Source organism: Chelonoidis abingdonii, chromosome 2 (assembly GCF_003597395.2).
Source record: "Chelonoidis abingdonii isolate Lonesome George chromosome 2, CheloAbing_2.0, whole genome shotgun sequence".
NCBI classification, from domain to species: Eukaryota; Metazoa; Chordata; order Testudines; family Testudinidae; genus Chelonoidis; species Chelonoidis abingdonii.
In genome coordinates, this window is record NC_133770.1 from 122126602 (window position 1) to 122147875 (window position 21274).

Consider the following 21274-nt stretch of genomic DNA (forward strand, 5'->3'; position numbering starts at 1 on the left):
GGAGGTTTAATTCTGATTGTGGTTTCTATTTTTGGGACCTTGACTTTATAAAAAGTTCCAGTGGTTTAACTAAGGTATGTTTGCTAAATCTATTTCATTAAAATGGTTCAAACCTCTGTGAGATGGACTTAAACCCGACTTATATTAATTTACTTTAATTCAGCTACTGTCAGTTGTTACATTTTGTCAAACAGAGATGTTTCAGTGCCATATGCCCCTGTTCCTTTAGTGGGCAGTGCTGACAATAAAAGCATGAAAAGCCTAGAATATCAAGCTCATATTGTGATTTATGTCAAATTTCCACTGATGATGGAATCATTTTCAGAAACGTGCTGTAATATTTGGTCTTTGTTAATATTTATAATATTGACTTTAATTATAGGAAACGTGAAGAAGAAAATAAGAGGAAGGAAGCAGAGCTGTTGAAGGGAATGCAGAACATGGTACTCAATAGAGTGCAAGTACAGCCACATACTGCAAATAGAGAGAAGAGTAACAGAATTCCTAGCACTCCACAGCTGCCTAGTAAACAAACTGATGTACATAGTAACAGGCTTTTCTGCAGTAGCATTTCTCAAAACCAGGCAGGGAAAAACAATAGAGGATCACCTGCAACCTCTCAAAACAAAACGACACCAAAGGAAAAATGTCTGTCTGCAGAACTACCGGATGAAGATCTCAAAAACAAAAAAGGTTTGTAATCAATGAATTGGCTAGACTGACTATGGATGTTCAGTGATATTCTATAGATGGGCTCTGTCTGACCATTTCCATCATGGGAGCAAGCGTATTGTGCTCCCTTTTTGTTCTTTTATCATTGAAGACAGACATACAGGATACTAATATATTCATTTGGATATGAATCATATTTTAGTATGCAAGTTCTTTCAGTTTACATGGTCACAATTGCAAATATTTATTATGTGTTTTAGACTTAATATTCAAAATGTTTCAAGACAAGTGGTTGGTAGTGGAGCTTCTTAGTTTATCAGGGGTTCTGTTTCAAATAAAGGGAGTTGAAAGATAAAAGTTATCACTTAAACACCTGTCTTTATCTTCTGTTCTTTTTCTCAGTTATTTCCTATCATATGTAAATGGATGTAAATAGTTTATGTAAATAGCTGTGTTTCCCCTCCTAAGCAATTAGTACTAAGTGCAGTGTTGCCTTACTTTAAGAAAAAACGTATTTGAAATATCTGTGGGTTTCTGGTGAACTTCAGTGGGGAAATTTTATATATAGACAGACTGTGCAAGAGGAAGGTCCCCAGCACATAGGACTGTGCAGGCTGCTCCCAGTGACAGGGCACTCCTACAGTGCTCCACTGCATTTGGGACACTTTGCATCCTGGGGGCAGTAGGAGGAAGCACTGTGACTCCCTCCCCTGCATTGTGCAAGAGGTGCTGAGAGGCATCATGTTCCTTAATGTCCCCCCTACATTTCCACACACACACACACCTTTCCCTAGCCCCCAAATACCTGTGCAAATATCCTTCAAGGGAAACTGCAAGATTAGTTCCTCTTAAAAGGGTTATAATCTTCCATCATACTAAGAAAAGATTTACCCAGCAGGAGAGTACACATACATTAGGATCATTTGATCTGAATTTCAAGTGCATACTTAGCAGTCCAAAAAAGAAAATATTATCCAAACACAATTAGCGACTGGGCCACCAGTGGGAAAAACTATTTAATAACCTCTTGGTTTGTTACACTAGTTCATGCATTGAATCTGCATTGTAGCTACATCACAGAAGAATTGTACAGGTGTAACTGAGGGCATTGTAAGAGCCTGCTGCTCTCCAGCAATCTCAGACCCCAAGAACTCCTGCTGGTCTCTCAGATGTAAAATTAACCCCACCTCCTGTCTGTTCTTCAGACAACTGGAAGTCTATTACCATGGAGCAAAGAAAAAAGGAGTGAAGGATCTGTTTCTTCGGCATCATCACGCAAATGCCATTACCTTGGGAGCAGGGAAATGGCCTACCAGACAGCATAACCAGGCAAAAGATTTCTCTCTTAGTCAGATGTTTGCATGATAAGCCTATATAATTGGATAATGATAAACAAATAGTAGTATAAATCTCGGCATCTACAGTAAATGCTGTCTCTCATAAACACCACATTAAAATACTGAGGTTGCAAATATAAAGAACTAAAAAATCAAGACTTGCCAGAGATAAGGTTTTCCATTGCAGAATGAATATGTGTGCAGAGACAGCAGGGAAATGTGGGATGGTGAAGGTAAGGGAGGGAAAAGAAAAGGGACAAAAAGCTTGAAAAATGCAGAAAAAAAGAGGAACGGGACAAGAAAAAACAGAAATATAAAAAATGCAAAAGAAGTGTGAATACCCTTTACTTTCAGCCTTTCTCAACCCCAACCTTTCCCAACCCCTCCTTTCCCAAAACTCTCCTGTGACATTGACCAAAATCATATTTCAAGATTTGCTCACAATGACATGTCCCTACAGTTGACTTTTTATAAAATGGAAGTATCATAAAAATCAGGTTTCCATCTTTCATAGCCAAAATTTAATTACAAACTCTATTATTTAAGCTCTCAAACCTAACCGCTGAGAAAAACAAACACACACACACACGCAAAGATAATAAGCTTCTAAAAAGACAGGAATTTGTTGATAAAAGGTTTGTTGTAATTGTGTTGGTCCCAGCATTTGAGAGAGACTAGGTGGAAGAGTTAATATCTTTTATTGGACCAACTTCTCTTGTTGAGAGAGATGAGCTTTCAAGCTTACAGAGAGCTCTTCTTCAGGTCTGGAAACCTTAATCAGAGTGTCACAGCTAAATACAATGTGTAACAGATTGCTTAGCGTAAGTAGTTAACACATATTTCAACGTGATGTGGCCCATTAGCACCACTCCAATCATAGGGAGGAAAGAAAGGGAGGGGAGGGAAAAAAGGAGCTGAGGGGTGGGGTTTGTTAGTGGCTTATAGATTGTTGTAGTAAACCATAAATCCAGGCTCTCTCTTCCATGCTTCCAGTGTCCATGATTTTTAGTATCTAGCAAAGTTATTAGTTTAAGCTCCCGGGCTCATCTTTTGAAAGTGTTGTGCAGGTTTCCTTTGAGAATGAGGACTGTCAGATGAGATATATAGACGCTCTTCGCTTAGTGAAAAACGTTCACCCACAAGTGATAGTGTTTTTGTCTTTTATCTTTTTCCTGTGTGAGTTCATTTGAGAGCGTAATGATTGTCCAATTTCACCTACATAGTTGCTATTGGGGCATTTAGTACCTTGGATGAAGTACACCACATGTTGCAATAGGCATGTGTAGTAACCATGGATCTTGAAAGGTATGTTTTGAGGGATGTTGATCATTGTAGCAGTGGAGATATGTCTGCAGTTTTTACATTTGTTGTTCAGGCAGAGTCTGGTGACACTTTGTATTGGTGTTTCCTGGTCTGTGTGGAACTTGTTTCTGACGATGAGCTTGGAGAGGTTTGGATGCCAAAGAACTAGATGCAACATGAGTCAGACTTGGAAGCCCTTAATCAGTTCGTATTTGGGCTAAACTCTCATAGATCTCAAAGTTTTACCTGAATAAGTACCAAATTGGGAATGCAGGATTTAGTCTTAAGAAGCAGATCCTACAGTCTTTACTTGGACAAAAATCCTATTAAGTGCAGTGGGGTCCAAGATTTGGCCTTCGGCGAGTGGTTCTTGCTTCCCAATAGAAAGCCATCGATCGGCCTTTTAGAAAGGATTTGCATAGGATTTTGTCCAAAACAAATGACTGAATCTGGCACTTTGGAAGGAACTCCAGCATAGCAATTATAAGTGGCTTTTTTGCACCTGCTATTAATGTATAAAAATTAAAATAAAAGTTAGTTAAAGACTCCTATCTTCAACCTCTGCTCTTCACTCAGGCAGTCCTATTTCCAGTCTTCTCTCTGTCTCATACGAAGTTGCAGAAATGCCTATAAGTTCTGAGTTCACAGAGCAGAGAGAATTTTACACATACAGACCACTCTTCATATGCCATGGTATACTCACCAGTCATTATCTCCTGGGTTTTCTACTCAGAAAAAGCTCACTTCACTCCTAAATATGGTCTGTACCTTTTTAGAACCATTTTGTTTTTCCCCATTTTGTTTTGAATTTGACCATTTTCAATTCCTTCACCTCTTAGTTACTTGCCTAATCACTGAAAGTTCTATAGCAAATTATTTTAACCATAATAGTGAGTCATGGTTGACTTTAATTCAGGTTCTATCTATTATATTCATGATGCGAACAGCAGGTCACCTGTAGATTTCAATATGATGGATTCTATTTTTAAGGGTTGTCTCACTTTTCCTTATCAAGATAGGAATGAATCTGTTGGGGGAATCAAGGATGTTGTTTTGACAGTACTGGAAATGTGCTACTTGTGTACTTAGTATTGGCCCATTCCTGCTCATATTGATGTTGGTGGGAGTTTTGCTTGTGACTTCACTGGGAGCAGGATAATGCCCTTAGTCACTATCATATTATGTTCAGAGAACCTCCTATTTTGGTCTTTTTAGCAGATAAATGTATAGATGCAAATTAGGAAAATCGTCTTCTTCCCACTTTTTTTTTTTGGTTAAAGAAGAAAAAACATAGTACATTAGGTCTGATTAGCATAAAATGTTGCACAAATGCTTATCTTAGTGTGAACTGGAAAACACACTTAGTTTGAATTATATATTCCCATTGTATATTCCAAGAATATAAAAATTTTCCTCCCTCATTCCTGGAACTGAATTAAAAAATATGTATACACCCCAGAGAACATTGGGCTATTTGTCTACATGGCAATCTCGTTCAGATAGATTAGTAAGAATAACAGCAGCCTTGGTATGTACCAAACCCCGAGCTACCCCTTTGACAAGTCTTCCCAATCTGAAAGACTGTGGACAATAATCCCTTGTTTCCTACCTGTAAATCAAATGTTTATATGCCATAACCTCTTGTCCGGACGATAGATTTCTGACTTCTCCACTGCAGTTAAAGGAGTTACATCAGGAGTAAATTTAGCCCAGTGGGTTTTTATGTGCTTTACTGGACTGTATAACCTTAGCGTTTTCTATGGCTCTACTGTGATTGCATTTTATCAAACACACAATAATAACAAATGTATTTTTCCTCTCTCTCTTGTCTATCCATTAACTCTGTCTGCATGCTGTATTGACTCCTTCCTGTGCTCTAGCTCTTTCTCTGTTCTCCCTCGGGGTCCTTACTAAGCAAATTCTGCATTGCAGCCAAAGCAAACAATCTGAGGGATTTTCATGCTCCAGTCCCACTTCCAAGCTATTATCACCAGAATGTTTAGAAGCTATTGTCACATGTGGTATGCTGGCCCAAGCATGGACCTGGAAATAGGAAAGAGAAGAAAATTTACAGCAAGGGAAAATTGGGACTTAGTAGTTTGATTTAGGATGTTAGAGCAGGGATCTAGAAATGGAGTGTGTTTCACCCTGGCACTCCAGTATTCGTCACTGTCATGTAATTATGATGTGTTTTGTACAAAGTTTGTCTGGTGAGGTGGTATTCTCAATGTCTTGGTCTGCTAGACATTAATATCTCATTGGATTGGTGTTGTGAGGTTGAAAACACCCACAGGCAGTCTTTCAGGTACAACAAGAAAAAGACCGAACAATGTTAATGGCTTATTGAGGAAATGCACACAAGCACAAGGATTACCCCAGGAACTGTGTACAACAGAAACCTCTCAGAGACAGCACTACACAATGGAAACTGTTTGACCTGGGTCACAGCAAAAGAGCTTTCCAGCAAGTGGGAAGAAGATATAAAAGGGGGAAATGACATCATGATGGTACCTCACTCTCCCTACAACAACACACCTGGAAACACCTGAGGGACAAAGGCTGAATTGAGGGAAGTGATGGTCCCAGGCTAAAGGGATTTCTAGCTTGTGTATTAAAACCTGGGAAACACAAGCTGCAAAGCAAAGGCAGCCTGTGCCTTAAGAAACTGCCAACCTGTTTATCATGCAGGATGAGAATATGCTAATTCATATCCAACCTATCTAGTATGTTAAGCTCAGTTTGCATTTTTGTTTATTTATTCAGTAATCTGCTTTGGTCTGTTTGCTATCACTTATAATTACTTAAAATCTACCTTTTTGAAGTTAATAAACTTATTTTATGTTTTAATCCAAACCAGCGTACATTTGACTAAGGTGTCTGGGGGAAATCTCAGCTTGGTTACCACGAGTGTACATGGTCCTCTTCACATTGAGGGAGAGGTGGACTGGATATTAAACCCATATACTGGCCAGATTTGACCAAGGCAGAACAGTACTGCTCTGGGGTCCTAGACTGGGAGACTGGTGGTTAGAGAGCCTGCATGTAACTGCAACTGGGTGTGTCCCTACCTGTGTGAATGCTGGTGAAAGTGCAAGATTGGAGGGCTTTGCAGCTTGTCGCAGCAGCACAGTGTGCACAGGAGCCCAGGCTGGTGGGTCAGAGGGCTCAGTGGTACCCCAGCTCCAGGTGGCACCCCTGGGGGAACCTGTCACAGCATGCTCTGGACTATCTGTGGCAGGGGATTATGCTAAATATACAGAAAGGGATTTTCATTATATGACAGGATATGTCATGGCTACATTGAAAACTTCTTAGACATGCTATGAGTCGTGGTACTCTGCCATACTTTATTCAATGGAGCAAGTAGGTGGGTAAATAGGAATGGGTGTTCCATTACCATACATTGAATCCATTTTCACAAGGAAGGCCAACAGATCAAAACAGGTGAACATTACTTCTCAGTGTGAGCTAGTCTAGGTATCTGATTCAAATTTTGTGTCAGCAACAGAAATCAATTAAATGTTCACAGAGTAACCAAATAAAGAAGTTAGGTTCCTTTTATTCCGTGGGTGTTTTTCCTTCTAATACTTCCTGCCTAGTCACTTTCTTTTTCCATATTTCTAAATCTCAGTGTGCCACAATGGTTATTGTGCAAAAAATGAATTGGAAAAATAAAGCTCATTTTTGCAGTATCAATGATCGTAACATTGATTTTTTCATTTATCTCCCTAAAGAATTATCCAGAAAACACACCAAAAGCAAGACAGCTTGTGTCCATTTCCATTGTGGCAAAGAAAATGATGGAGCCAAAGTTGAAACTAACCATCAAGTTGTGGCAGCCACAGAGTGGTATGGTAAAAAGCACAAGGAGCAGACTGCAAGCGCGAAAGGCTTAACACATGGCAACGAAAAGCACATCCCTTGTTGTAACACAGCCAGTGCAGGGGAGCAATTAGCAGATCAAAGTCAATCTATAGCTGGCAACAGAAGCTATTGTGAAGGAACAACAGGGCACTTGCAGAATATTAACTGCACGGATGGAAACTCAAGGAATTCAAGGCAGTGTGAAACACTATCAAAAGGCAAACCGCGCATGCTGAAAGCAAGAAATAAAGAGTTAAACAGTGAGAGATGTTCGCCAGCTGGCTCCAGTAGACCTGGAAGTGCCAAAATGAGATTTGTAAACATCAGAAATGACAGTTCACATGCCGTAGTACAAACTAACAATGTAACAAATAATGAATTAGAAAAAAAGACCTGCTCTTTACTATCTATCAAAGCAGGAACTACAAGACCTGTGCCAAGTGATCCAGCAGCTCACGCTATTTTTGATGATAGTCTGAACTTGGAAAAAATAGATATAACGAGGTCCAAGAATGCAGATGATCAATTATGTTCCCATCTCACATGTCAGAGTATGAATATTGAACTTATTCCATTAGAGATCCGTATGCAGATAATAGAAAAGGAAAGAAAAAGAAAAGAGCTATTTCGGAAGAAGAACTATGCTGCTACTGTTATTCAGAGGACATGGAGAAGGTAAGAAGATTGTTACAAAAGATAGGAGAGAGAGAGATACAATGAGATAAAACATAATCAGAGTTCTTTGGGAACTTACTTTCTCTATTTTGTCCCTTTCCCTATAACATTAATAGTGATAAATCAGGGATTTAATCCTCTGTCACTAAATAAGTAGAAAAGTGTGCCAGTGGCCAGGAGTCATTAAGTCAGTTCATAAAGAGTGCAAGGAAAGTAATGACTTTTAATAGCTAGTTAAAATATAAACATTTTGTTTAGAACATGGCTATTACTTCACAGAAAACAAAGGCCCTAAATGTATCCCCCATGCAGAAGTTTAAACTACTTTTCTGGCAAAGATTTTTACCACCTCTGCTTCCACCTCCTTCTACCAGCTCATGTGCAATTCCACGCTGACCTCTGATTATTAAATAGGTTCCAGATAGCAAGGTGTTTGGCAGCTGAGATGTACTTGGCAGCCAATACTGGAAACAGTAGTTGTAACTTTACTCAACAGGAATTATTGTTGCCTAGAGGAGGAGGAGGACAGGAAGGACTGAGGTCTACCAGTGCTTGACCTCCCCACAACCCTATCTTATCCTCACAAGTGCAGAGAACTTAAGTGGTGTATGCACATCAGAGCCTGGTGGAAGACCCTTGCTAAATGTACCAGTAGAATCCCAAGTCACTGCCAATATTACTCATGGAGGAAGGTACTATTCAGTGAGAGTAACTGTGGCAGAATCTGTTCCATATGACTGTAAAAAAATTGAGATTAGATTCAGAAATAAAATATTTGATAATCATGTTTCTTAATATTTAATTTCTAATTCTAAAAATTGACAAATAGAGAGTAAGCCAGTTATCTGCAAATGCAGTAAGTATATCATACATTTTTAATTCCTCTTTTCTACATTTTTGAGTGGAATGTCACTTCTTCATTTTTTGTGTGAAGACAGAAAACGATAATTACTAATGTATACCGATAATCTAATCTTTCCAAGTCTCTGTATACCTTAGTCTAAAAAGTGTTAATTTCCTTTTAAAATTAAATAAAACAAAAGTTTTATAGATTGTCCTGAATTTGATAGTCTCAGTTGTGACCACTGAGGCATGGTGACAAACTGCTGAGCAATACAGCACACTCACCCAAACTGATGGTTATTCTATACTTAAATATATACTAAGCCAGTAACCAAAATAAACTTCTGTCTGACCACACTAGTTAACAAGAATTCAAAAATGCAGTCTTCTTAAGCATTCCAGCCCTTATTTCACCACTGAGACACTAGGCTTTGTGATGAGTGGTTATTGAAAGCCAGTTTCATCAAGCAAAACGGTTCTTCTGGTCTCAAGAGATCAGCCACATACCCAAGTAAATATATAACTCAGATCTTACCCAATAATCACACTGCTGCCAATCCTTTCATAAGTAAAATCTAAAGGTTTATTCATAAGAGAAAAGAAGGAGAGTTAAAATGGTTAATAGACATATACATACAATAAATGCAAAGTTCTTTTATCAGGTTTGTAGCAGTAATGAAATAAACTGCTGGCTTGTAAAGTCTCTGGTAACTTCCAAAAGATTGGGAAGTTCTCAGTCCATAGATTGGAATGCTCCTTTTAGTTGTAAGTCCATAGTCTAGAGAATCCGAGCATGAAAGAGGCAAGATGGAGATGTTTCCAGTGTCTTTTAAACCTTTTGCCATCTGCCTGAAATTTTTTCGTTTCAAACACACAGCCCACAGCCTAAGGGTATGGCTACACTTGGAATTTCAAAGCGCTGCCACGGCAGCACTTTGAAGTGTGAGTGTGGTCAGAGCAGCAGCGCTGGGAGAGAGCTCTCCCAGTGCTGCACGTAAACCACATCCTTTACGGGTGTAGCGTGCAGCGCTGGGAGCCACGCTCCCAGTGCTGCCGCCCTGATTACACTGACTCTTTACAGCGCTGCATCTTGCAGCACTCGGGGGTGTTTTTTCACACCCCTGAGCACGAAAGTTGCAGCGCTGTAAAGTGTGAGTGTAGCCAAGCCCCCACAGTTTGTGGAAAAGTAGAGGCCCAAGGTGGAGTCCAGGGTCACATGAGCATATCACATGTCATTACGTGCTTCAGTGACTCACAGGGGCAACCGTTACTAAGGCTATGATTTAATCATGGGTATTGTGAGGGTTCACGCCCCTTGTTGCAGGGCAACACGGGCTAGTGGCCAGAGTCCATAGGATTTGTCCCTAGTTACGAGACAGCACGGCCTAGTGGCCAGAGTCCATAGGATTGCCCCTGCTTATGGGGTAGCACCGCCTAGTGGCCAGAGACCATAGAATTGACCCTAATAGCGCCATAGGACCTTGCCACAGGCTCAGCAGGGGAGGTCCTACTGAGACAGGCTGAGGCTTACCGGGCCGCCCACCCAGACTGAGCTGAATTCCCTCCTTTTACACTCCCAGAGCACTTGGAGTATGCCCAGTACGAACAGAGCGGGACTTCCTCCATCAGAGCTACTGGTCTGATGCTGCTGGGGTTAGTGCGGGGCAGGGCTGCCCCATCACTGGTATTTTTAGTATAAGTCATGGACAGGTCATGGGCAAGAAACAAAAAATCATGGCCCATGACCTGGCCATGACTTATACCATAAATACCCTGATTGAATTGTAGGGGTGGGAGGGGATGCTGTGACAGGGGTGGTACTGTAGGGGGGAATCCTGCAGCACCAGCTGCAGGGGGCCCACTTCTGCTCCTGCCACTGCCTGGGGAGTAGCCCTGGGATTCCTGCAGCACCAGCTGTCAGTGGTAGCCTCAGGGGGCTCACTGCTGCTCCTGCCACTGCCGGCGGGGTAGTCCTGGGGGCCTGCTGCTGGTCCGACCACCGCTGGGTGGGGGAGAAGTCCCAGGGGGCCCACTGCTGCTTTGACTGCTGCTGGGGGGAGGGAAGCCGTTGGGGGGCTCACTGCTGATCTGGCCACTGTCAGGCGGGGGGGGGGGGGGAGAGAGGCCACGGGGGACCAGCAGTTGCTCTGGCCACTATGAGTGGGGGAAGCCCCAGGGCCAACCACTGCTCCGGCTGCCCCAGGACCGCTGCTCAGGTGGTCCCTGGGGCCAGCCACATCAGCTACTCCTTGGGCGGTCCCGGGGACAGGCTGCTAGAGCAGCAGCTGGTGGGGCTGGCTGCAGAGCTGCTCCAGCAGCAGCCAGTGTGGCTGTCCCTAGGGCAGCTGCTCGGGCTGCTCTGGGGTCAGCCACACCGGCCCCTGCAGAAGTCGCAGGAAGTCACAGAATCCATGATTTCCGCAACCTCCATAACAAACATGGAGCCTTAGTCATTACCCATCTGGCTGGGGCATCCACAGAACAGCTCACCGGGAATGACAAGCTTCTTCTATGGCCCATTTTGAGTGTTAATTGCCTTTGGGTCCTCAATACAGCTTCAGTGTAGATTTTACCAGGTGGGTGTTACCCCAGGAACAAACACATTTGGGATACAGATACACAGAGCAATATTCATAACTTCAGATACAGTGATGATACATGAATTTAGGATAATTTTATGTAGCCCATCATAACTTTTCCATTGACATCTTACATGATATACTTTGTACAAGATTTGTTACAATTGTCTAACAGTGGCAATATTAATTATATATATGGTCACATTTTGATCATACAGCATCACACACATATACAGTCCAAGTTTATGGTATGATGGACATTTATTTTGCTGATTGGGCTTAATCATGCAGAAGTGTGGATAAGGGTTGAGAGAGAGAGAGAGCGCGCGCAGTCCTGAACTGGTAGGGTGACTGAGCATGCTGCTTTGTACAGTAAGGCTTACAGGACAGATTGTGGCCTAGCTTATGTAGCCATGCAAGCTAGTAAGGAAGCATAGACACTCCCTTACCATCTTGCACTGGCTAGTGTACTGCTGCACACAGCATGAGAGTGGCAGCAGGTTTCACAGAACCACTGCATTCCCCATTTGTGGGCAGTGGGTGGAGCTTTGGCTCTGTTCTCCCTTCCACAGCACACCAGACAGCATCGGTGGGTGATTCAGTAGAGAAATCTCTGCAGTGCATATGATTCTCTAGTCTGGGGTAGTGAGTAGGTGGACCGCGGGCCAAATCTGGACCACCAGACGCTTTTCAGTGATCACGTGGGTTAGAGCTACCACATGGCTGGTATTTGACCAGCCTGGCCAGTTTTTTTTATGGATTTGCCAGTTGCCCTAAAAATAATTTAATGTGCCAGGTTTTTTTAACGTGGGTCTAAAGATTTGCTTTATTGTCACAATACACTGGGACATCTGATGTTAAAACTTTGTGTGTCCAGCTAAAGATGCTGCAATGTTCCTGCTTCTGCAGCTTAAGCGGTAACAGATCAAAATTGTTGAAAATACAGTGGCTGTCTGCCCACCAGTGTGCAAGTGCACTGCGTGTGTGTGAGAAAGGGTTTGAGTCACGTGAGAGTGAGGAAATATGCGATGTTATCAATATTATGTATGTTTTCTCTTTCTAGATACTATAAGTGGCTGTTGAAGGGGGAAGAGTTGTGGGTTGAGGATGCCAGGCGGGGGGTTGCATTTCAAAGGTGGTAATCCTAGCACAGGCTGAAGCTGAGCTGGGCCTGGAGCTGGGCCTGCTCCCCAATGGAGACCTCCCAGCAGGGGTCAAGCAGCTGGACTAGGCTGTGGGGCACAATGTGTGTCTGAGCGGCTCCTTGTGCAGCCTCAGCACCATCAGCAGCAGCGCAGGGATGAGCCTGTCTTGTGGGGTCAGTCCCTGGAGCCCTTTCCAGCCTGTGCCTCAACTGACCTGTTCCCTCCCCTGTCCACCTTCAGTCACCTGCTTCTGCCACATCCCAGCTCTCCCCATGACTGCTATCTGCAGTCTCCTTGGTTCCTCCCGCTACCCGGAGTCCCCTTCTGGCCCTTCTGCTTTCCCAGCCCCCAAAGGGGCATTGCAAGGCCAGCTGGATCGTAGTCCAATAGCTTCAGCTCCTGGCTCCGAGTTCAGAAGTACTCACACACACACACGCTGCTTTGCTGCCCAGATCCCAGCCCATACCCATTCCTCTTCTCCCCTCCTCCTATCTCTGCTGCTTGGCTCAACTGGGGGGCACAGAGAAAAATTTGCTGCGGGGGAAGCAGCAGTACCAGGTGGTTCAGGCCAGCCCCATGCATCCTGTTTTCAGTTTAGGGAAATAAGGTTACCCTACTCTCTGGGCAGGGTAGTAGGAGAGCCGGCAGGCGATCAGGCAGCTTAGGGGGCAGTCAGGTGGTTAGGGGATGAGAGCTGGATGGGGGTCTGGACCTTGACTAAGAAATTTGGACCTTAACAAATAATAATTGACTACCCCTGGTTTAGTCTATCTGTGACATTCACTGCAACAAGAATAGTGAGACAGTTGAACAAGATTGTGTTAAGGGAGTGTTTGGTAGATGAATAATTTGCAGGTAAGCGAGCTAAGAGGAATATACAAAGGCAAATGAGCTTGTTACCTGTAGAGGGTGGGAAGCGATGTTTCACCTGTAATGTTGTATGATTAACTAGATGCAGTATAAGGAGTTCTCACCTTTCTCTGAAACATCTGCTACTGGCCACTACTAGACACAGGATACAGAACAGATGGACCATGGTCTGATCTGGCAATTCCTATATTCCTAACTTTCAAGTATGACTATTTCAGCATTCACACTAACTTGAACCAATCTGTATCTGTGCTCCTGTTCTGCCTCTTAATGCCCCTGAAAAACAAGGTTAGATTTATAGGCCTGTATATTTCCAGTTAGTTTTTTACTTGCTGTTGGAATATGGAAGTCACTTTACCTTCTCTGGGTACACTCCTATTGCAGACAGAAGTTCCAGTCCTGCTCTGTGGTGCTTTTAATTAATCCTGGGGTTCCTCTCTGATTTTTCTCATTTGTTTTGTGGTGTCTCCCTTATGTTCATACATATGTCATCTTCTGTTTCCAGGAAACTTTCACTGTTTCTGGCATGTTTCCTTCACTTGGTCTGGTGAACAGACAAAGAATCATTTCATTTCCCAGCTCTATCACGCCGTCTGCCCTTAGCTCTTCTTCTGTTCCGCAGGGATTCTGCAGTAGCTCCCACTATGATTTTTCCTCCTCATCTCCTTGTGAAACATTGTGCTTTTTTTTTTGTAACGAAGTATGGATGACCCAGAGTTTCTTATTATGGTGCTCAGAGCTGTGACCCCAAATTCCCACAATGCATTTCATAAATACCTCAGTGATGGCAATAGCTGTCCTTAGACCTATTTTTCTTGCCAGAACCAACAGTTAAATGTTCTAGAAAAAAGAAAGTGATCTGCAAGGACACCATTGTGTGCTGTGCCTCTGTGATCTATCACAAGCTAAACAGAGTTGGGGTGGCTCACTACTGGGATAGGAGACATCAAGGACAACACAGCCGGCAGTATGTGGCAGTATTGTATTGGTTCAGTAGGGAGCACTTTTTCCACTTACTACTGAATCAATGCCCCAACAAGGTTATAGGGGGCACTGTGCTGCTGGAAATGTTTTCTTTTATTTAACACATAAAAAGTAGGTTCTGACTCTTTGTGATGAGCAAGGATCCCATGGCAATTTTCACAAAAATTGGGGCATTAAAACCTGAGGCCTGAAGCAAATTCCAACTTGGGTAATTACATTGCCTACTATTTAAACTCTCATTGAAGTTTTGATTGAATCTTATATGTCACTTTCCGTTCTAGGATAGTGCGTCAAAAAGTCAGCACATTTCACCGAAGATGTAGATGCACTGATCCCTGTATATAGTTTGTATAATATTTGGTGTTAGCTGAAGTTATACTTGTATATTCAGTAGTATGTAAAGCAATACGGGATAAAAGTCACTCATAATTCATAATAGAAAAAGTACTCAATGGAAAAAAATACACTCCCGGGCCCTGCATGTGACATTATTAGGGCCCTACCAAATTCATGGCCATGAAAAATGCATCGCAGACCGTGAAATCTGGTCTCACCCATGAAATCTGGTCTTTTGTGTACTTTTACCATGTACTATACAGATTTCACAGGGGAGACCAGCATTTCTCAAACTGGGGGCCCCTGACCCAAAAAGAGGTCATGGGGAGATTGCAAGGTTATTGTAGGGGATCATGGTATTGCCACCCTTACTTCTGTGCTGCCTTCAGAGGTGGGTGGCCGTAAAGCAGCAGATGTTGGCCAGGCACCCAGCTCAGAAGGCAGTAACCCAGGAGCACAACAGAAGCAAGAGTGGCAATGGGTGGCCAGAGAGTGGCTGTTTCTGGCCAAGGGCCCAGCTCTGAAGGCAGCAGCACAGAAACAGGGACAGCAATATTATACCATGTCATCCTTACTTCTGCGCTGCTGCTGCTGGTGGTGCTGCATTCAGAGCTGGGCTCCTTGCCAGCAGCTGCTGCTCTCCGGCCATCCTGCTCTGAAGGCAGCACTGCTGCCTGCTGCAGCACAGAAGTAAAGGTGCAATACCATGAACCCCTCCAATAACCTTGCAACCCTCCTTTTTGGGTCAGGAACCCTTCAGTTACAACACAAGGAAATATCAGATTTAAATATCTGAAATCATGAAATTTATGATTTTTAAAATCTTATGATGGCGAAATTGACCAAAATGGACCATAAATTTGGTACGGCTCTAGATGTTACCCAGGACATAATCTGAACTATTGAACAGCTCTGTTCCCCTCAATTCTCCAGCCTTTTACACTGCTTCACTGTGAGCGCAGCCACCCCTGGTCTGCTAACACACAGCCTCAAGCGTGTAAACTGCTCTTAGCTATATTGTCTGAGTGCTATGGCCAGCCTCTCTGGAATTACACTGCAGAGCAACACGAGCAAATTCCCAGTCCTAGACTTCCATCAGAAATGTGTGCTTTGTACTGCCCAGCCCTCTCCTGGAAAACACAGCTCATGTAAAGTGTATAATTTTATTAATAGAAAATGATATGCACAAACCCTGTTATTCCAAATGAAGTTTCCCAAACACTTTAATCCAAACACACTGGTTTAGATGAAACAATAAAACAAGTTTAAAAACTTAAGAAAAAAAAGATTTTAATTGATTTCAAGTAATGAGGCATACATGTCAGAATTAAAATAAAATAAAAGGTGAAACACAGCTAATATGTAGTTAACAAGCTCAGTAAATTCAGAGCAAAAGTCTCTCTCACCCCATACTCTGGCAGTCTGACTAGCTGAAATCCTTTCCCTCAGTCCCAGGACATGTCTACACTGGCAAAGTTACAGTGCCGACAATTACAGCACTGCTCAGAGAGCACAGAATGAAAACTGCTGTTGTGTGTTCACACTATCAGCTGCCTGCGCAATAGCATGTTCGCAGTTGCGGCACCTGAAGCGCTATGTGGAGTGGTGCCCTCTGGGAAGCTATCCCACAGAGCACCTCTTTCTTTTTTGCCACTAAGACTTGTGGGAAGGCAGAGGGGGTCATGGGCATTCAGTCCCAATGCCCCATGATGCATTGCTTTGCATCCCAGCAATCCCTGTGCTTCCGTCCGCATTTGGTGCCATCTTTCAATGGTTTGTGTACTGCGCATGCTGCCTCTTTCAGTCTGCAGGAATGGATCCTGAACTGCTGACCAGTATGCTGCTCGCTTTCAGTAACACGTCACGAGTGGCAGTGGAGTTATTCCTTGAACTACAATGGCAAGAGGAGTGTGATGTTGATCTCACCACGCGTAGTAGCTACCACATGAGATTGTTTGTGGCATTAAGAGAGGTGCTGAGCACAGTGGAACACTGCTTTCGGGCTTGGGAAATAAGCACTGAGTGGTGGGATCACATCATGATGCATGTCTGGGATGACGAGCAGTGGCTGCTGAACTTTTCCATAAGGAAAGCCACATTCATGGGACTGTGTGATGAACTCGCCCCAGCCCTGCGGTGCAAGGACAAGAGAATGAGAGCTTCCCTGTCACTGGAGAAGCGTGTGGCGATTGCACTGTGGAAGCTGGCTACTCCAGACTGCTACTAATCAGTCGCTAACCAGTTCGGAGTGGGAAAGTCAACCATTGGAGTTGTGTTGATGGAAGCGTGCAGGGCCATTAATCGCATCCTGCTCTGAAAGACTGTGACTCTGGACAATGTGCATGACATTGTGGATGGCTTTGCACAAATGGGCTTCCCTAAGTGTGGAGGGGCAATAGATGGCACGCATATTCCAATTTGGCATCAGACAAGCTAGACACTGAGTACAATAATCTCAAGGGGTATTTCTCGATGGTTCTCCAGGTGTTTGTGGATCACCATGAGCTTTTCACAGATGTTAACGCAGGTGGTCCAGAAAGATGCATGATGCTCACATCTTTTGGAACACTGGGCTGTTCAGGAAGCTGCAAGCAAGGACTTTCTTCCCAGACCAGCAGATCACCGTAGGGGAAGTCGAAATACCCATTGTGATCCTGGGAGACCCCTGCCTACACCTTAATGCCATGGCTCATGAAGCCATACACAGGGCAACTTGACCGCAACAAAGAGCAGTTCAACAACAGGATGAGCAAGTGTAGAATGACTGTGGAGTGCGCATTTTTGAGTAGTGCACTATTTCTGTAGCCCTACACTTTATGTAAAAGATCCGTGTGCCTTTGAAGAATGTCAGGAAAGGTAGAAACAGTGAGGAATCCTTGTGGCACCCTAGAGACGAACAACAAATTTATTTGGGCCCAAATAAATTTGTTAGTCTCTAAGGTGCCACAAGGATTCCTCATTGTTTTTGCTGATACAGACTAACACGGCTCCCCTCTGAAACCTGTCAGGAAAGGTAGGAACGTACTTTAATGAAGCTATATGACAGTATGTAACTGAGTGTTTTGACTCCACCAACCACTAAACTAAGAGATTAAATAGACTTGACTCTTACTTTGTTTTGCAGAGTCAATTTACCGTATTTATTGAAAATGTAAAACAGTTAGAGATACAACCAAACTCAACCCTTCAGCATTCTGGATTGACATCACGCTAGTAACTTATTTCTGTGGTGCACGTTAAATTTCCCTTTTCCGGAAAAATGTTTCAATTCCCACAGTCCACAAACTTCACAAATTTAGTCCTCAAAAGTGTCTCTTAAGGCAGCTGGCCTGCCAAAGGTTAATTGCTTATCCTGCTCACCGAGGCTTGCAGTTCCTGTGTCCGCCTTGCTCCCTTGTCTGGTGCATTGAAGCTGGTGGCACTCTCTTGGGCCCACAGTGAATTGACAAAAGCTGGAAATCTTTTGGTTGCTGTCCCTGTAGGTCTCCAGCTGGCATCAGGCACTTCAGTCTGTTATTTTCAGACAGATCTTCAACTTTACTAACAACTTTCTTAAGCTCAAAGCCTCATTACCCATGTGAGCACATAGGTTGCTCACATTTTCATTCCTGCTACAAATACGCTTCACAGTCATGATATATAATATGCACCTAGTGTGCTGAGCTTTGAATTTTTGTAAGCGCAGCACTCTGTGTGTGTGTGAGTGAGTGTGTGTGTGTGTTTTAATTTAACCCCCTGCTTTCCTTCTTTTTTAACTCAGAACCAGATAAACACATTTTTCTGGAATATTTGCACAGCTACATAGGTTCCCCTCCCCTTTGGTTCCCTGCAATATTTGTGTCTCTCCAAAAATTACCAGAAGGTTCTGTGAGGTCTTTGATCGCAATGACGGGATATAATGTCCATGTGACCATTTGATATATAGATCAGTAAATACCTGCAGCACTTAATACAAGAGTAATTGTCAAGCACAGAGTGCAGTTTGAACATTCCTTTCCACTCAGCTGTTAAACAGCTATTACCCAAACATTTTTTCTACATTCGTCTTTACATACATTTTGTAGACTAAATTAATAGCAAGTCATTAGTTATCCAGCAGTGTACAGGTTTTTTTCCTGTAATGACTTATTGTTAAGTAACCAGAGCTTAGTCATAACACACAGAGAATAACGCTTCCTTGTCTCTGGAAGAAGTCCTGCAACAAAATGTTTGTTTATTTGCTTCTTGACTTAACTATTATAGTGTTGCTCTGTTTTGAATAGTTAAATCCCCATGTCGGTACTAGCCTTTGCTTTTCACCAGCTCTCTCTCAACCTTTTTTAAATGAATATAGAACTCATGAAAAGTGTCAGAACAACAGCCCTGGAAACTGTGTGGTGTCTATTTGCAAAACCAATCTGACATGGGCAGGCAACCTCACAGAGGAAGAGAGGGTACTTCAGATTTCATGCATATTCAGTCCTTTGTGCCTCTGCTGCAACTGCAGTCATGGGTAGGGATGGTAGTGGTTTTTGTGATAGGCATACCTGAGATCACCAGCTCATTTCACACAGGCCCCAGAAAAAGCACATCTGCTGCTAACTTTTGGTCACCTGGACTTGAATAGACAACCTATTGCAGCAGTTAAAGCCTCTAGATCTCATTAACAATCACTTGAGCCATCCAGTCCGCTGTCTCATGCTCCTTCTGGTCCAACGGCTTATAACAAATTCCGGTAATGATTTTGCTTCAGATTCTGTGTATTAGTTTGTTTTACAACAAGCTCAAAAGTAAAAGGTGCTAGAAACCAAATTTCAAAGAGCCAGTACAGCCTGGGCAGCAGCATTGCAAGGCTGCCATTACTGCCCAAGTGAGAGGGGATTTGTCTCCATTTGCATCCGTTCCTTCCTTGTCTTCACTGTGGAGGCTTCCAGCATGGATCTCAAACAGCAACAGGTGTGATAGCGATTCATGGGGATGTGGAAACTAGACTGATTTCACTGACTCACTTCAGAAAAGCAGCCAAACACCAGTGTCAAATACAGTCATAATTAGCAAGTTACTGTTAACATGGGGGAAAGGCATAGCAGGAAGATTTAGAGGATTATTAGGCCGGTCAGTTTATTCTCTGGTATGAAATGCCAGTACAGCGCAGACTACTAACATTTGAGGCAAGGAAATATGTAGCTCTTCTGTGCAAGGGTTTATTAACCAAATGAAGGGGAGGGCCTCAGACCTCATCCTGAGGACATGAAGGGATGTTTGTGAACCGTCAGTGACACGTCACAGCTGCAGTGGTAAGGCTAGGAGAGAGACTGGAAGAAAGAGGGAGCAAAGATGAAGTGAAACATTTAGGGAGAACTAAGAGATTGGAGAAACCAGGGAAGGGACTGAGAGTCCTTCAGCAGTAAGAACTCTGGGTGCATAATACTGTTATTCTGGTTTGGTAGCATTTTACATCCATGTTGCTCAGGTATAAATGATGGCAAAAGCCGCAAGGCAGTGAAGAATCAGGCCCTGGAGCCTTTCAGTTTCTGTGTAGAAAGAGGAAATAGACTCAGCCAGTATCTTCCCCTATATTGTGTCAATAATTTGCAAATATGCAGGAGAATGCACCAGAAAAGTTTGCCACTACATTCATTTGTGAATGCAGTGAAAACAGAGGTAGTATTATTGATGGATGACACCACACTTATGGAGTTTTGTTCTTAAGACTGTCCTCACTTTTGGTGATTTTTTTGGTACATTATTTATTACTATTTTGGCTGCAGATAGTTTGAAGTCATACTTCTCAGCAAACATTCCTCATCCAAGTGAGTTGTCAGATCAGTGGGAATTTTGTTTTCCCAGTTACTCATGTAATCCACCATGTGAACTGATGCATGTAAAACACTGAAGTTAAAACAGGTCATCTAAAACAAGTGTTCTTCTCTTCTCTCCAGTTACCAGCTAAGACAGAAGTTGGTCCAGCTTTTTAGTGCTAAGCGGCAATGCAAAGAAGATGAAGACAAATGGAGACAAGAGACAGCTGCCTTTTTCATCCAAGTTGCTTGGAAGAAACAGCTGAACCATGGCCCTCTGAAATCAGTGTCTTCATGTAAAAACCTAAAATCTATAAATAAAAGCAACTCAGCCATAAAAACGAGCAAGCAATCCATCCTTAAGCAGATATATGGTAATTCTGTTGTTGTGGCAATTTAAAGTTTCAGAATTTAAGTGTTCTGTTGCTGATGCTTTCATAGCTAACAATATTCCTAGATTTTGGAATCTGTTATAGCTTTAATACTTCTCAAGTTACTAAGGGATTTGCAGCACCAGAGTTAGAAATCCATTTTTCTTTTTAAACACAGATAAATCGGGGAGGGGGCACAGTTTGGATACATTTAGAAGCAAATCATTTCTAAACCTGATTTTTTTAACCTTAAAACAGTATATGGGTTACTGCACATTATTACTCCAGGACAGGTGTCCCTCAGACAGACAGACAGCTCCTCATATTTCTATTTCACCAGACCTGAATTTGGGATGAATTTGGTTTGAATGTGGTGATCAGGTGGTGATACTGTTTTTATCTGCTCATTTTTAAAGTACACATACTCAGTGTTAGATATGCTGAGTTGGACGCAGGTTTACTGTGGTAATTATTCAACCAAACACTATGGAAAACTTAAAAAGAAAATATACTTAT

The 21274-nt window shown here is 42.8% G+C and overlaps 2 protein-coding genes across 6 annotated transcripts in view; one reads left to right on the forward strand and one right to left on the reverse strand.

Annotated features, from left to right (window-relative positions):
- The window catches only part of INVS (inversin), a 220578-nt gene that overhangs the window by 190818 nt on the left and 8486 nt on the right, over positions 1–21274 (forward strand). For all 5 annotated transcript variants that reach the window (XM_032787152.2, XM_032787150.2, XM_032787151.2 and 2 more), the window contains 3 exons: positions 383–693; positions 7046–7850; positions 20529–20761. In XM_032787152.2, coding sequence (XP_032643043.1) covers positions 383–693; positions 7046–7850; positions 20529–20761 — 1349 coding nt within the window. The remainder of the gene's footprint in view (positions 1–382; positions 694–7045; positions 7851–20528; positions 20762–21274) is intronic.
- The window catches only part of TEX10 (testis expressed 10), a 221172-nt gene that overhangs the window by 60327 nt on the left and 139571 nt on the right, over positions 1–21274 (reverse strand). The window lies entirely within an intron of this gene.